Genomic DNA, 13,011 nt, shown 5'->3' on the forward strand with positions numbered 1-13,011 from the left:
CGGGCCCCGTGACAGAGAACGTGCTCTTCCAGAGGGGATGCCCTGGCTGCCGTGCAAAATCGGCCACGTTAAACAGCAGGGACGCGTAAGGCTTCGGGATCTGAGGCGCAGCACGAGCCATCGCGAGTCTGTCTCGGGCGCGCGCGTGCGTCTCATCCACCCTAAACACACCCGCGGCTCCAGCGCAGCTCCGGCAACGGGAGCGGGGCCCTTTGCTTTGCAGAGGAGGAGCAGGGCACTGCCAGCTCCCTGCTGGCTGCTCCCCCTTGAGCGTACCCCGAGCTGAGCACCGAGGGGCTGGCCGGGAGAGGGTAGCACCAGACAGTACCGTGGGAAAGCCCCGAGCCCCCTCCGCATCCCCGTCACCCCACAGAGCGAGACCCCCGGTGGGCATCTGCCCCGGCCAGACCCCGGCTGCACCCACCCCGCTCCCCCCGCGGCACCGAGAGCGGGGCCACTCCCGGAGGGACGGGCAGCGCAGTCGGGCGGCTCTGGGCTTGTCGCTGAGCAACAACGTTTAATTTCCAAGTTAATGTCTTTTCCTTGAGAACCCCAAACTCTCCCATTTATTATCCCGAGCAGGGCGCTGCCGCTCCCTTTGCGGCAAGGCTTCAGATGCAGCCGTGGTACCCCCGTGTCGGGGACCGAGGGCATCGGCACCGCTCACCCACCCAACGCTGGCATCTCCCGGACCTGCGCCAGCGCGATGCCGAGAGCTCACACCGGGGACGCGGTGCCGCACGGCAGGACCACCGCAAGTCCCGGGGGAACATCATCATGCACGGCAGCACCAGCTCAAAATGCCACTTATTCAGAGAGGCTGGAGGGCATCTCCCGGGGCTCAGAAATCGGGTAGAGGAAAGTTGTTCCCTGCCACACGCCCACACGTGGATTTGTTCATATTTGCACTTTGGAAGGAAATTCTGGAGCTGGAGAGTAAAGCCGCTGCCCGGCAGAAGACGACGGCCAGGATTTCCACCCGACAGCTCTGCCTACCAACCACAGGGGCTGCGCTTTGGAAAGAACAGGCTCGGACGGACGGTGCTCAGGACAAAGGGCAATGCCAAGACAGACGGACCTTTACTTGACAGCAGCAGCAGTAACAGCCCGCGGGAGGAGGAGAGGGGGCCACGCTCACAGCCCCCAAAAGTGCACACAGCTGGGGAAGAAGAGATGCTTTCACAACTTAGCGAGAGGAATCAGGAGTTGATACCGTAGCCCTTACTCAGGTGGGTTCGCCCCCTAAGCTCAGCAAGGTGGGACACGTCACGGCTGCAAAAAAATCAGCCTGGCTCCGGGGGGGGGGGGGGGGGGGGGGGTCCTGCCTGCAGCAGGGCCAAGCTGGGAGCGAGGGCAGGACAGACCCACAGACGCACGCTCCCGTCCGCTCCTCTGCATGTACCTGGTGCCTTGATGGCCTCCAAAACGCTTGTGTGGCAAAGCACTTCTCCACTCCTGCAACGCGCCAAGACCTCCTGCTCACCAGTGGAACCAGTCTGCACCCCGGGCTGCCCCCTTCGCCCGCGGCAAGGCTGGTGGGACTGAAGGTGGTTGTAAAGAAAACGGGCTTGGGATGCCAAAGCGGCTTTTTCCCCTCCTGTCCGACCTGGAGGTCCACTTCCAGCCTACGTCTGATGATCAAAAACGCGCTCCTGGTTTCACAGCTGGCACCCTTCAGGGACGAGCAAGAGCCGTTTCCTCCCCCCGGGCCGGGTGTCCCCGCTCTGCCCCCTCGCCCCGGCCGCGGCGCAGTGCTGCTGGGCACTGCCGCACGGCTGCCAGGGAGGCTGCCAAAACCCGGACCCGGGGAGCCCACCCCAGTGGCGTGGCGCGGGGTCCGTGTCGTCTCCTCGGGGCCGAGTCGCTCCCCACCCCTTAGAAACCCCCAAATTCTCACCTTGGCACACCCGGGCACCAGCCCAGGCGCCAACCTTCAGCCTCACCCACCCACCACCATCACCACAGTGGCTTTTAAAACACCTTTAGCGAAAAAGGTTTGGAGGAGCCCATCCTCTGGCAGGCACCGCGCAGAGTCTCTCAGCTCTGTCCATGCAGGGGAGCGCAGCTTTCCCGGGACTCTTCCGCAGCTGCTACACGAACGTTATCCGACAGACCATCAATCTTCTATACACGTAACAGGAGCGAGGCCGCCGGCGGCCCCGACGTGCACGCGCGCACACACTGTACAGAGGAACGGATTGCTAGAGAGTCTGCGAGAGCAGTCCTGGGAGGCATCCGGCCGCGTCTCACGGGGAGCCGCAGGCGTCGGGACAAGTGTGCACGGTCCGCAGCGGCTCGCTCTGGGCGCTCGACGACTTTCCATCAGACATCCCCGGAGTCATTGCACCCCCTCCTCCTCCACGTACGTCGAGGGAAACCAGCCAACCTGTCGGGGAAGCGGAGAGGTGAGCTGGAGACTGGGGAGCTGAAGGGACCTCCTGTTCCGTCACCGGGACTATGCCCCCGCCACAGAATCACAGAATCGTATAGGTTGGAAAAGACCTTTAAGATCATTGAGTCCAACCGTAAACCCAACACTGCCAAGCCCACCACTACACCATGTCCCTAAGCAATGCCACCACGCGCTGTTCCCGGTGAGCCATTTGTACGGTGCGGGAAGCGCCCGCGTCCCAACGCGTAGCGGTGACGGGGAGGCGGTGCAGCCGTTACGCTAATTTGGGACAGAGCTAGCAACTATACATTGCCTTAGACACATAGGTTGTCTGCAATATATAAGGGCTCAGGGCATGAAGAATCTGTCCCCAGTGCTACAAACTCTGTGGAACGGCAGGTCAAGCCATCAGCCTGCTGCTTTTCCCCGGGATGCCGAGCCTTTCGCCTGCAGAGCCACTCCTGCGTAAATCCCCCCCGTGCAGGTTTAAGGAAGAGCAGACTCGGACATCGCCCGAGCTGCCGTGCCCGCCTGCCCATCTGCCGCGCACACCGGGCACCACGTGTCACCGCCACACAGCACCGACTGGCAACACAGCGGTGGCTCTCGTGAGGCGACAGCCCATCCACCGGCTGGAAAAGAGCAAGAGGGAGTGGGACGTGTCCCCCTGCCCTTTGCTGTCCCGACAGCAGGCTGTGCTCCGGCTCGGCAGGTCGAGAGCAGGGAGGACCGCGCGCTGGAGAAACGGGACAGGACGTTATCTGGATGCACTCACTCTTCCATTGGTTTCCCCCTTCCACCATCCCTGGTCCCCGCCAATCCTGCTGTAGATCTTCACCACGTCGCCCTCTCGCAGCGAGAGCTCCCGCATGTCCCGCGCCGCGAAGTTGTATCGTGCCACCGCCGTCCCTACGACCCGTGGGGTGAACACTGCGAGGGGACAAAGCAGAGGGAGTCGGGAGCTGCCCCGCCGCATGGGACCGGCCGAAGCCTGGGGAAAGCTTGGTGAGGTTCAACCTGGGTTTTCCACCGCGGCGCTGGCTCCCGTGGCAACACCAAGACCTGGAGCAGCTTGGATGGCGGGGCTGGCCTCATCCGAATTGCTCGGCCCCGCACGGACTGGGGTGGCTGGGGTTAAACTGGATTCCTGCTGGGCTTTAAACAGCTCCACGGGCTTGGGAAGCCCCTCTCTGCTGACCAGGAGAGTCCAGGAGGGGCTTGGTGGGGATTGCTGGGGTGAGGGGCACTTTCGTGAGAAGGTGGTAAAAGAAAAGATTTCATAGGAATACACCATCCACTAGCAATGAAATCATGGAAAAATCCCGTTCCGCTATCAATATAAGTCTAGCTCCCAGCACCTGATGCGACCACCTTGTCAAAAGATTTCACAAATCAACCTGTATTTAAACTATTTCAGAAAATTGAGTTACTGGGATTGGATCCTCCTAGAGATGCTGAGCAACACCTGTATGTTTTGCCATGAGGAGGAACAAGCTGCTAACCCGGTATTCTCCCTGCTCCTCTCCCTGCCAGGGAGCAGCCAGAGCCCTTGGAAATTTAGTCCCGTAACAGACCAAAAGGTGCAAAAGCACCCTGCAAACCCTCACGCCGACCAACAGCTTGTGATAAGAAGCACGGCCCCGTGAGCCCTCCCGGGACCCGGCCTCTGCCAGCACCAGCAGGGCCCCAGCACCGCGGATCTCCATCGCTTCGGGCAGGGGATGGTCGGGGAGGCACGAGGGGGAGCAGTGAGGGGGGAAAGGCAGGGGCAGCGCTCGGCTTCCCTGCCCCAGCGCCTGGGCAGGGGGAAGGAGGGTTGGAGAGCAACGGTGGGAGGGATGGGATGGGCAGAGGAGGAGAAAAATGCCCCTCCTCTGAAGTTTGCAAAAAAAAACCCCCACCCTGAAGGGACACCGTGTTTCGGTGAAGCCACCCTTTTTGTCCCAGGACTTCCGAGGATTAGTTTCAATTTTAAAAGTTTGCAAACCAAGGTTGAACTAAGTTTGAGGAAAAGCTTTGCCCAGGTTTTCAGCTCTCGGGATGGAAAGAGATGAGGATGGCGATGGAGACGGTCCAGACACACAACGTGCAATCACTGGAGGGCTCGTCCGTCCTCGCCAGGCAGCCAGGCTGGAGAACGGAGCGAGACTCGCGGCAGCTTTGAACTCTTGTCATCAGGAGCTTGCTCAGAGCCCATTGCTGCACAAATTACTTTCTGCAATACTTTCCATAGCATTAAAGGATCCCAAATTCCCAGAATCATGTTCTAACACCTTGAAAAGTTAAGTGCTCTTCCCAAACACGGCACCAAGGAAAGCACGTGTGGCTTTGCCGATGATTTGCCCTGTCCAGCCTAAAGAAAACACTGAAAGGTAAAGGCTGAAACGGGAAGAAATGAACTTGCACGACTTTGCTCTGATCCCTGCCAAACGGGGAGGAAGACACCAGTCTGTAACGCATTTAATCAATGGGGTCCAAAGGCCGGAGCACCACTGCTCTCTCTGCAGGGACCGAGCCACCAAACGCATTTGACAGCGCAGGTTCCCCCCCGCCTCCTCAGCAAGGGGCTCCCGAGCGGCCTCGGATACCAGAGCTCAAAAACTGCCGGACATGAGATGTTCTCCTTGTACAGCAAGGAGGAACGGTCTGGAAGACGGTGTGATGCCGATGCTCGTTTGGTGAAACACACGGGATAGGCGGGTCGAGCTTGAAGTACATCATGAGATCCCAATGTGCTAGATTCACTTTTTCGTTAATTTTAGCCCCCTTTCTCAAATAGCGACAACTCCATCTCCTCCCTGCCTTGATTTTGGGGAGAGGGGGGAGCGCGTTTTGCTTCCAGCCAAGCCACGGTTAATTAACTTATTTCCAGGCTGTGCCCCAGGGCAGCACTGGGGACCCCCTGAACTGCCTGCGGGTGATGGAGGGACAGCGGGGACCCCGCCGGTCCCGCTGGCGATGGCTTTCAAGCTGGGGATGCTGCAGCCTGGGGAAGGTGGCAGGTCTCTCCGGCGGGGAGAGGCACTGGTACCTGACCAGAAGGGACTGGAGGAGCTCTGAGAAGAAAAGTTGAGGCCCTGAGGACTGAGAAAAGAAAAGTTGTAGGAAGCGCAGGAGGCTGCAAAGAGGTTAGAGAGAAACAGAAAGAGGCAGAACACGCATTAAAAAGGAAATTAAAAAAAAAAAAATATATATATATAATGCACAATGCTTTAAAAGCCGAAGGAGAAATACAGGGCAAAGTATACAGGAGGTCTTGCGCAGGGGCTCGGAGCTGGGACAACCAGCGGCAGGTCCGTCCGCAGCCCCACAGCCTGTGTGGGGGCTCAGAAGTCATCCTAGGGTTGTATTTTATTAGAAAAGATATTTAATCAACGTTTAAAAAACTATCTTCCTTTGGTATTCTTTTTAAAATATACCACGGAAAAAGTTTTTAAAACAATGCATTTTTCCCCACAAAGTCATTATTTCTGCACTCAGGCTTTTAGACAAAATGGAACATTTTGCACTAATGCACATTTTGCTTTCCATTTGTTTTGATTTTTTTCTTCTTTTTTTTTTTTTTTTTTAATTTTAGGCACAGGCTTACCATTTCTACCATCATCTCCATTAAAGGAGTCCCACTGGGATTCTAACCATCACAAGTGACACCGGAGCTGGATCCATTAAAAGACAGGCACAAAAACTCACGTGGGCAGGTAAGACACGATATATCCTGCTAACAGAGCATCACATCTCTGCTCGCTACCCGCAGGCGGACGGGCTGCCCCTGCAGCCCCAGCTCCTCTCCCGGCAGGACCAGGCAGTGGCAAACCACCCCCGAGCACAGGGTGCAAAACCACAGGAGGGAAACCAGCCCCCCCCCCCCCCCAGGAAAAGCTCTCCCTGGGAGGCTGCACCCGCTCCGCGGAGCCGCACGGGCTTGGGGGAGCAGCACCAGGCAGCCCCAGCTCGGCCGGACCCCCCCGACCCCCCCACCTCCTGTGAGACCCGTCCTCAAAATGCCACCAGACGAACAGGGGACTCATTTGCAAATTAGGGGGCTCGAGCCCTACAGCAAAGCTATAAATCCCTTCGTCCAGACGGTGCTCCTACGCCTTGCTGAAAGGCTGAGATTTTCCGTCAGGGGTTTAACGGCTCGCACGGCTGAGCTGGGTTTTACCTGGAGAGCGGGTGAAGGTCCTGGAGGTAGAGCGCTCCCGAGATTTATAGGGGTATTTCAGCGTTGTGTCCAGCTGCTTGAAGCTCTCCTTCAGCGAGTGGCTCTGGTAGTATTCGACCAGCTCCTGCGGAGGACGGAGGGGCACCCGGCTGTCTCTGCTGTCCTCTGCGTGACTTGCAGGGACGGCGCGCGCGCTCAAAGGGGCTACGAAAACCTACCAGCAAGCTTTCAAACTTCTTGGCTTCCGTGATGTGAATCCAGTTGTCCTTCTCCACCACCTTGATGTGCTTCACCTCCTCGTTGAACCTGCGAACGGTAGCAAAGGCACTCAAGAGAACGTAGCCGCGTGCTCCAGCCCCGTCTCGCCCTCCTCATGGGAGTAGCACTAAATTACTAAATTAAGTATTACTCACTTAATACTGATGGCAAAGCGCTCGGCCTCGGCCGGCCGCTCCCGGATCAGGTAGGTGCCGCTGACGTGAGACTTGAGCAGGTTGTCCGTCTGCTGCCGCTCCATGTTCCCTGCGAACCTGAGCCCAGAGGTTAATTAATTAACTAAAAATCAATGCATATCTTTAAAATAGGCATGTTTTAGACAGAGAGAGACATCCTTTTCAAAGGCATTGAGGTTGGGCAAGTAGAGAAACAGGTCTCATCCAAAACTTCATGAGAAGAAAGGAAAGTGCCCAGAGATACAGAAGAAGCTGCTCAGCCACTGGACAGAGGGAACGAGCGATGCAGAGTGCAACCTCTTCCCTTTGAAATCTCTCATGTTTCCAGCGCACCTAAAAAATCCCACTAATTGGGAATAGGTCCCCAGGTGAACGAGGCTTCAGCGAGAGCTGGGGAGCGGCGATAATTTGGACTCGTGGATTTGAAAACCTGGCTGGAGCTGGAGGGAAGGAGCAGGAGGCGAGGCAAGTGCAGCCTCTCCTGCCAAGGCAGGAATTGCTTCCTTCCTCCCAAAACGCTTTTCCGGGCACAGAAAACACAGAAAATGGGAAGAGAAACCAGCATCTCTCCTTTCGCCTCTGACCCTCTCCATCAGTGAAGAAATCCCCTCTGACGCTGCCAGGGCTGCACCAGGTTTCAACACCCGAACGCTGCTGCAGCGGCTGCCCCGTGGCCGCGGGGGAGGCGGGATGCAAAGCATTGCCAACCAGCGTTCACAAATCATTATTAGAGTGGATTCCTGACAAAGTAACAATTAAAAGGCAAGGTCGGTATATCTTTCTGGCCAGAGAAAGGCCATTTCCAGCGGCAGGCAGGGCAACTCACCACGGGTACGCCGTGTAGTCTATCTCCCGCGAGGGCGGCCGGCTGTTGGGAGGCTGCAAAGAGAGCATTGCTTATTACTGATGAGCCGGCATCTCATCAGGCTGCAGATCACGTGCGAGATGCTCCTCTCCACGGGAGGGTTTTCGTCTGCCAAGCCGCTTCTGAATTATTGGCTTCGGCGGCGGAGGGCAGCGTTGCCGCTGAGCGTTTCTCTCTCGGCCTCCCAGCTGTGATGAGCATGCTGCATTTTTTCATTTACCTGAGCGCTTTTTACTTGGGAAGCAGCTGACAGCCAGAACGGAGTCCAGACCTGGTCACACCAACCCCAACCTTGGGAACGGGGCTGAGACCAACCTGACCAGACATTTGCAACCACGGGACGATGGATCCACTTCCTCGCTAATTCGGCCACAGTAAAAGGCCTCAATCAAGGGCCAGGGGCTTACTGGAAGGACCAAGGTCTCAAGCAGAAGGCTGAGAAGAGCAACAGGCACTGCCAGAGCAGCGTCTCCCGTGACAGCCCCCAGCGCCCGCCCCGGCACTCCCGCAGCACCCATAGGTGCTCCCGGCTCCATCTCCTCTTTGGCACTTACCCTTGCATCAACGGGGCAGGGCTTTACCGACGAGCTGGGAAAATAACCCGACTTCTTCGTCTGCAGCAACCGCCCCTGCAAAGCCAAGCCGGGTGTCAACCTGGGACGTGCACGGGCAAGCAACGTTTGTGGCGTGCAAGGACAGGGACGGTCCCCGCTGCAGCTCCTGGGCTCCAAACCACCTCGCAGACCCCCCAGCTCCAGAGCCCCAGCACATCCCTGCACTCCGGGAAAGCCCACAAATAAAAGGGATGACGCCGAAGTCATTGGTTTAAAACTTCCCGGGAATTTCCTGAGGGGAATCGCTCTCACCTCCCACCACGGCGAGTCAGGGTCCCCCCTCAGCAGCTCGATCACATCCCCGATTTGAAATGTCAGCACCGGCTTCCCGGGGGGGGCTGGGTTCCCGTGGTAATTCTGAACCGCCACCATTTTAGGACCTGGAACAGATGCAAAACAGCTTCATCACCTAGACCCTGTTAACAAGACGCAGAACACAGACACCCTCCCTGAAGCCTGTTGTTCCTCATCCTGCGAACCACAAACCCAGCAGCACCGGCAGGCAGGATTTGGGGGGCAGAAAGCATGGAAGCAGAACGGAACAGTGCCCACAGAGAACGCTCTTGGCTCCTGCCGTTACATGGATGGCTGAGTTCACTGAGCAAAAATAAACCCCTGAAGGACGGAGCCAAGCCAAAGCTCCGACTCCCAGCCCTGCACCTGGACTTGAACCTCGCCGCGGCAGACCAGCTCTCGTTCGGCAATGCCCGGCCGGCACCAAACCCCGCCGGGTTCAGTGGTGACACCCGCGATTGCCAAAGGGACCAGTGAACACTTGGCTTCCACTGAATTTCAGCTGGACCTGGGACCCAAACGCCCCCGAAGCTCGCAGCCAAAGTCCAGTTGTCTCGCCAACAACTGCGCATTAAAGAAGCTTCCCCAACTGCACTAAAACCACAGAGTTTATGTTCAAAATGCTTTCCCACCTCTGCCTCTCCCTGCCCAGCAAGAGCATTCTGTGCTTTCTTTTTTTAACCACCAATTTGAGTCAGGTTTCTTTTTGCCAGGCTTGGCTTTCCTTTTAATAGAAAAAGCACAAAAACAAATTGTTCCTTCTCCTTCGAGCCAGAGCATGGGCAGGGCAGGCCCAGCACTCTGTCAAGGCTAGTTTTAAGCAAAGGAAAATAAAAAATTGCGGCAACCATCACGACTAACGGCCCCATCAGAGGGCAGCGCCTGGAGCTGCACGTCCCCGCAGCGCGCCGGACGCGCGCCAGCAGGAAGATGCTCCCCACCACCAACAAGCCTCCCTGCCAGGACGCGTTTGGTCTGCTTTGAAGGACGACCTGGCACAAGGAAATTCGCCAGGCTCTCCTCGGTTACCGGCGTGACGTGTAGCTTTACCCGCACAGCAGAGCAGCCAGGGGCACGAATGCACCCAAAGAAACGATGGGGTGCTGGTGGCTGCGGCGGGCGAGGGCTGAGCCCAGGGACGAGCCGGGTCTTTCCGCAGGAGACCCAACCTGGTGCTTTGGGGAGCGGGGACAGGAGAGACCCTGGAGCCCCATCGCTTGCTGCGAGGGCGGCACAGGACCCCTCTGCAGCTACTAATGCTCCTTTCTGGTTTCGGAAGGAGCTTCCCCCTCCCACGTGCTCAACGTTAGGGACGCCTGCAGCCACAATCAAGACGCTGTCTCTATTTGCCCTCCTGCAGTACAGTCATGCCCTTACCAGGTCCAGCACTCAGCGAATCCTGCAAAGAGAAAGGAAAAGTCTCCATGAGGACACGGCGGTCTGGGCTCCCTCCGTGAGCACCCGCCTGAAGCTACCAGGACAAGAAACCCTCTCCTGAAACCTCCCTGGCACCCGGTGCTCGCCCCAGCTGGGTGCTGGCACCTCCTGAGGACCATGGTGCCCCCCAGACCAGGCCAGTTTTAGGCTGGAGGAGAGGCCATCGGCCTCCAGTCCTGCCCTCCAGATTACGGGGACCCCCCCGAGGCTGGTGCTGGCTCTGCCCATGAGCTGCCCGCACTTGGACCGGGCAAGGATACAGGCTCTGCCCAAGGCAGAGGGGGATGCGGGAAAAGTGCCATCGAACAACGTACCTGGTCTGCTGAAGAACCTGCAAGAGAAACGTTGAAATAAGTGGTTAATTTAAGAGGCAGCAAACCCCATTTTCTGTTTCTCTTGACACTGCGAGTATCAATAAACCGGCATCAGCGCTTGAACTTGATGGAGGAAGCACAAAGCATAGGCTGGGGTCACTCGAGTCATCACTCTGAACCGGGTGGGCAAGACCCAGGGAGGGACTGGAGCCCGACAAGGACCTTTTCTCACTTGCACACACTTCTGCGATTTTGCTTCTTCCTCCCTCCGCTCCCCACCTAAAACCTCCCCGTAGCCACCCCACGACAGTGCCCTGCACCGAGCAGCATCAGGGCTCTGACCCGGGCGAGGGGAGGCAAGTCACAGTTTTGCCCAATTTAGATCAAGGACACAGGTTTTTGCAGCGCTGTGGGGCATTTGGGATCGGGAGATGAGGTCTCCTTCTCATCAGAAACACGATTCCTGGCACGGACCCTCCTGCTTTCACTACCCGACGTGTTATCATGAAATGTTATCATGATATCGACATGTTATATCGACATGTTATCAAGAAATCATCACCTCTCTCAAATGCCCTCCCAGCACAAGGGCTAGGTGCATCCCACCTAATACCCAGAGCTGCTGCGATCCTCTGACATACATGGGATTCAGCTCTTTGGTTGGGGGGATTTGGGTTGATTTGTTCGGTTTTTAAACCACCAGCCATTGTGAATTACAGCCTGGGAGGTGGGTGGGAGCGTACTCAGATTTTGTTACGCATTAACAAACATCCGTGCTTTATGGAGCGAATCTTTCAGATCATTCACATGCATTCACCTCCTTGGCGCAAGCTGCTAATGATGTGAAATAACTCACCTATCTTGCAGGGAGGAATGACTTCCAAGCACTCCTTATGAGCACCCGCTCCACATTTGGGGCAAAGATAGCCCTGGTAGAAGGTTCCTCTGCGCAAAAAAAGAAGTCAGAAAGTCCTAATTCAGCCTCGGCTTTGAGATTTTCTTTCCGTGTTTTAGTGCAGATGCAGAAAAGCCGGAAGGATGTTGCTCACCTCAGGAACATCCTGCAGGCTTTGCAGTTGGTAGTCTTGTCAAATGTGTACATCTGAAAGTTATGGTGATTTGCATTGGCTTTCTCTGGCTTTATGTTGGACCTAAGGGAAAGGACCGGGGGGTTATCAACCTGTCCCTACGAGCCATGCTGCACTCGTGACCTGTCACGGCAAATGCTGTTTGCATTTTAGTCCAAGTCTGGAAACCACACGGACAGATAAGAAATCAAGTCTGTAAGCAGACTCGGGGCTTGACTGTGCAGAGAGAGAATTTTGCCCATCAACCTTCCCCTGGGACAACATTCACGCGTTTGGCCCTTGCCCGACTCAATGAACAGCCCGGACCTGCCAGCACGGGGCCACCAACCCCTGCTCTGCTCCGGACCAGGTCCCCACAGCAGCAGCCCTTCTCCTGCAACGCCTTCCTCCAGCCCCGGCTCAGCGCTTCACGCAGGGCCCGACACCACGGCAATCCCTGCAGGAGTCATTTCGGAGATGCGCCACGCGTGCTTTGCTGCAGACGCTCGGGGCAGAGAATTTCACGCCGGACCCAAGCTCCCTTTGCGCAGGGACCCATCCAGCAAGCCCACGCACGCTTCCCCATCGCAAGCTTTGCTATCAGAGCTGCTCTCCAGTGACAGCTTGGGAAGGGGGCCGAGACCGCGGTCAGACCCTCTCCCCCCGCGTTCGGCGACTGCGCTCACATTGCCATTTCAAACTGCTCCATCCACTTCCTCTTCATTTCCTCCGTCTTGCAGAAGAACTGGAAGCCCTGCTTTCCCTGAAGGTGAATTAGGTAGAAGCCGTATGACCACTGCAAGAGAAAACGAGAGCGCTGATCGGACCGCTGTGCTCCCAGCGCCTGAGCAGCAAAACGTGCCGTGCTTTTATTCAGGCACCTTAATAACTGCTCTCAGTGCCTGCTCCTGTCCCTTCTTCTGAAGGACTGCTGAACCTTTGCAAAGGTAACAGCAGGGAAGGAGGAAGAAGAGCTCCGTGTTTCTCTAAAACATCGCAACTAATGATGCCTGAATCAGCTGGGCACCGTGCATTAGGGCCAAATAGGATTTTATGGTGGCAGATGAGAGAACCCAGATTTTTCTGCTCCAGTGGATCCTCCCCAGCCATTATATCTCTCCCTGACAGCAACTGACAGCCCAGGAGGAACATCTGACCTGCCCACTGCACATATGCTCTGCCCGTCTCGTTACAACATTGCACAGAAAACACGAGAGAAGATGGTGTGCTTTGCTTACCATTTTTCCATGAGACTAGAAAGCATAGGAGAGCAAAGGGGAAACATATTTCATTAAAACACAAAGCTAGCAGCATTTCTTCAGCATCCAAGTGGTTAAAATTGGCTTTTCTTACCCAAATGTCCCTTATCCCATCCGTACGATACCTCTTCCCGTTGCATGTAAGTGGATTAAGC

General features: G+C 56.7%; 1 protein-coding gene across 4 annotated transcripts in view; it reads right to left on the bottom strand.

Annotated features, from left to right (window-relative positions):
• Positions 1-1,061: 1,061 nt before the first annotated feature.
• Positions 1,062-13,011, bottom strand: part of VAV2 (vav guanine nucleotide exchange factor 2) — a 155,882-nt gene continuing 143,932 nt past the window's right edge. For 3 of the 4 annotated variants that reach the window (XM_075519503.1, XM_075519502.1, XM_075519504.1), the window contains 13 exons: positions 12,284-12,393; positions 11,580-11,681; positions 11,387-11,475; positions 10,531-10,547; positions 10,157-10,178; positions 8,738-8,865; positions 8,426-8,500; positions 7,833-7,885; positions 6,968-7,084; positions 6,773-6,860; positions 6,555-6,678; positions 3,168-3,322; positions 1,062-2,386 (listed from right to left, as the gene is read on the bottom strand). In XM_075519503.1, coding sequence (XP_075375618.1) covers positions 2,339-2,386; positions 3,168-3,322; positions 6,555-6,678; positions 6,773-6,860; positions 6,968-7,084; positions 7,833-7,885; positions 8,426-8,500; positions 8,738-8,865; positions 10,157-10,178; positions 10,531-10,547; positions 11,387-11,475; positions 11,580-11,681; positions 12,284-12,393 — 1,128 coding nt within the window. In that variant the 3' untranslated portion in view covers positions 1,062-2,338. Of the gene's footprint in view, positions 2,387-3,167; positions 3,323-5,423; positions 5,511-6,554; positions 6,679-6,772; positions 6,861-6,967; positions 7,085-7,832; positions 7,886-8,425; positions 8,501-8,737; positions 8,866-10,156; positions 10,179-10,530; positions 10,548-11,386; positions 11,476-11,579; positions 11,682-12,283; positions 12,394-13,011 lie in introns of all 4 variants that reach the window. The other variant, XM_075519505.1, reaches the window with a different exon arrangement.

Source organism: Mycteria americana, chromosome 17 (genome assembly GCF_035582795.1).
Source record: "Mycteria americana isolate JAX WOST 10 ecotype Jacksonville Zoo and Gardens chromosome 17, USCA_MyAme_1.0, whole genome shotgun sequence".
NCBI classification, from domain to species: domain Eukaryota; kingdom Metazoa; phylum Chordata; class Aves; order Ciconiiformes; family Ciconiidae; genus Mycteria; species Mycteria americana.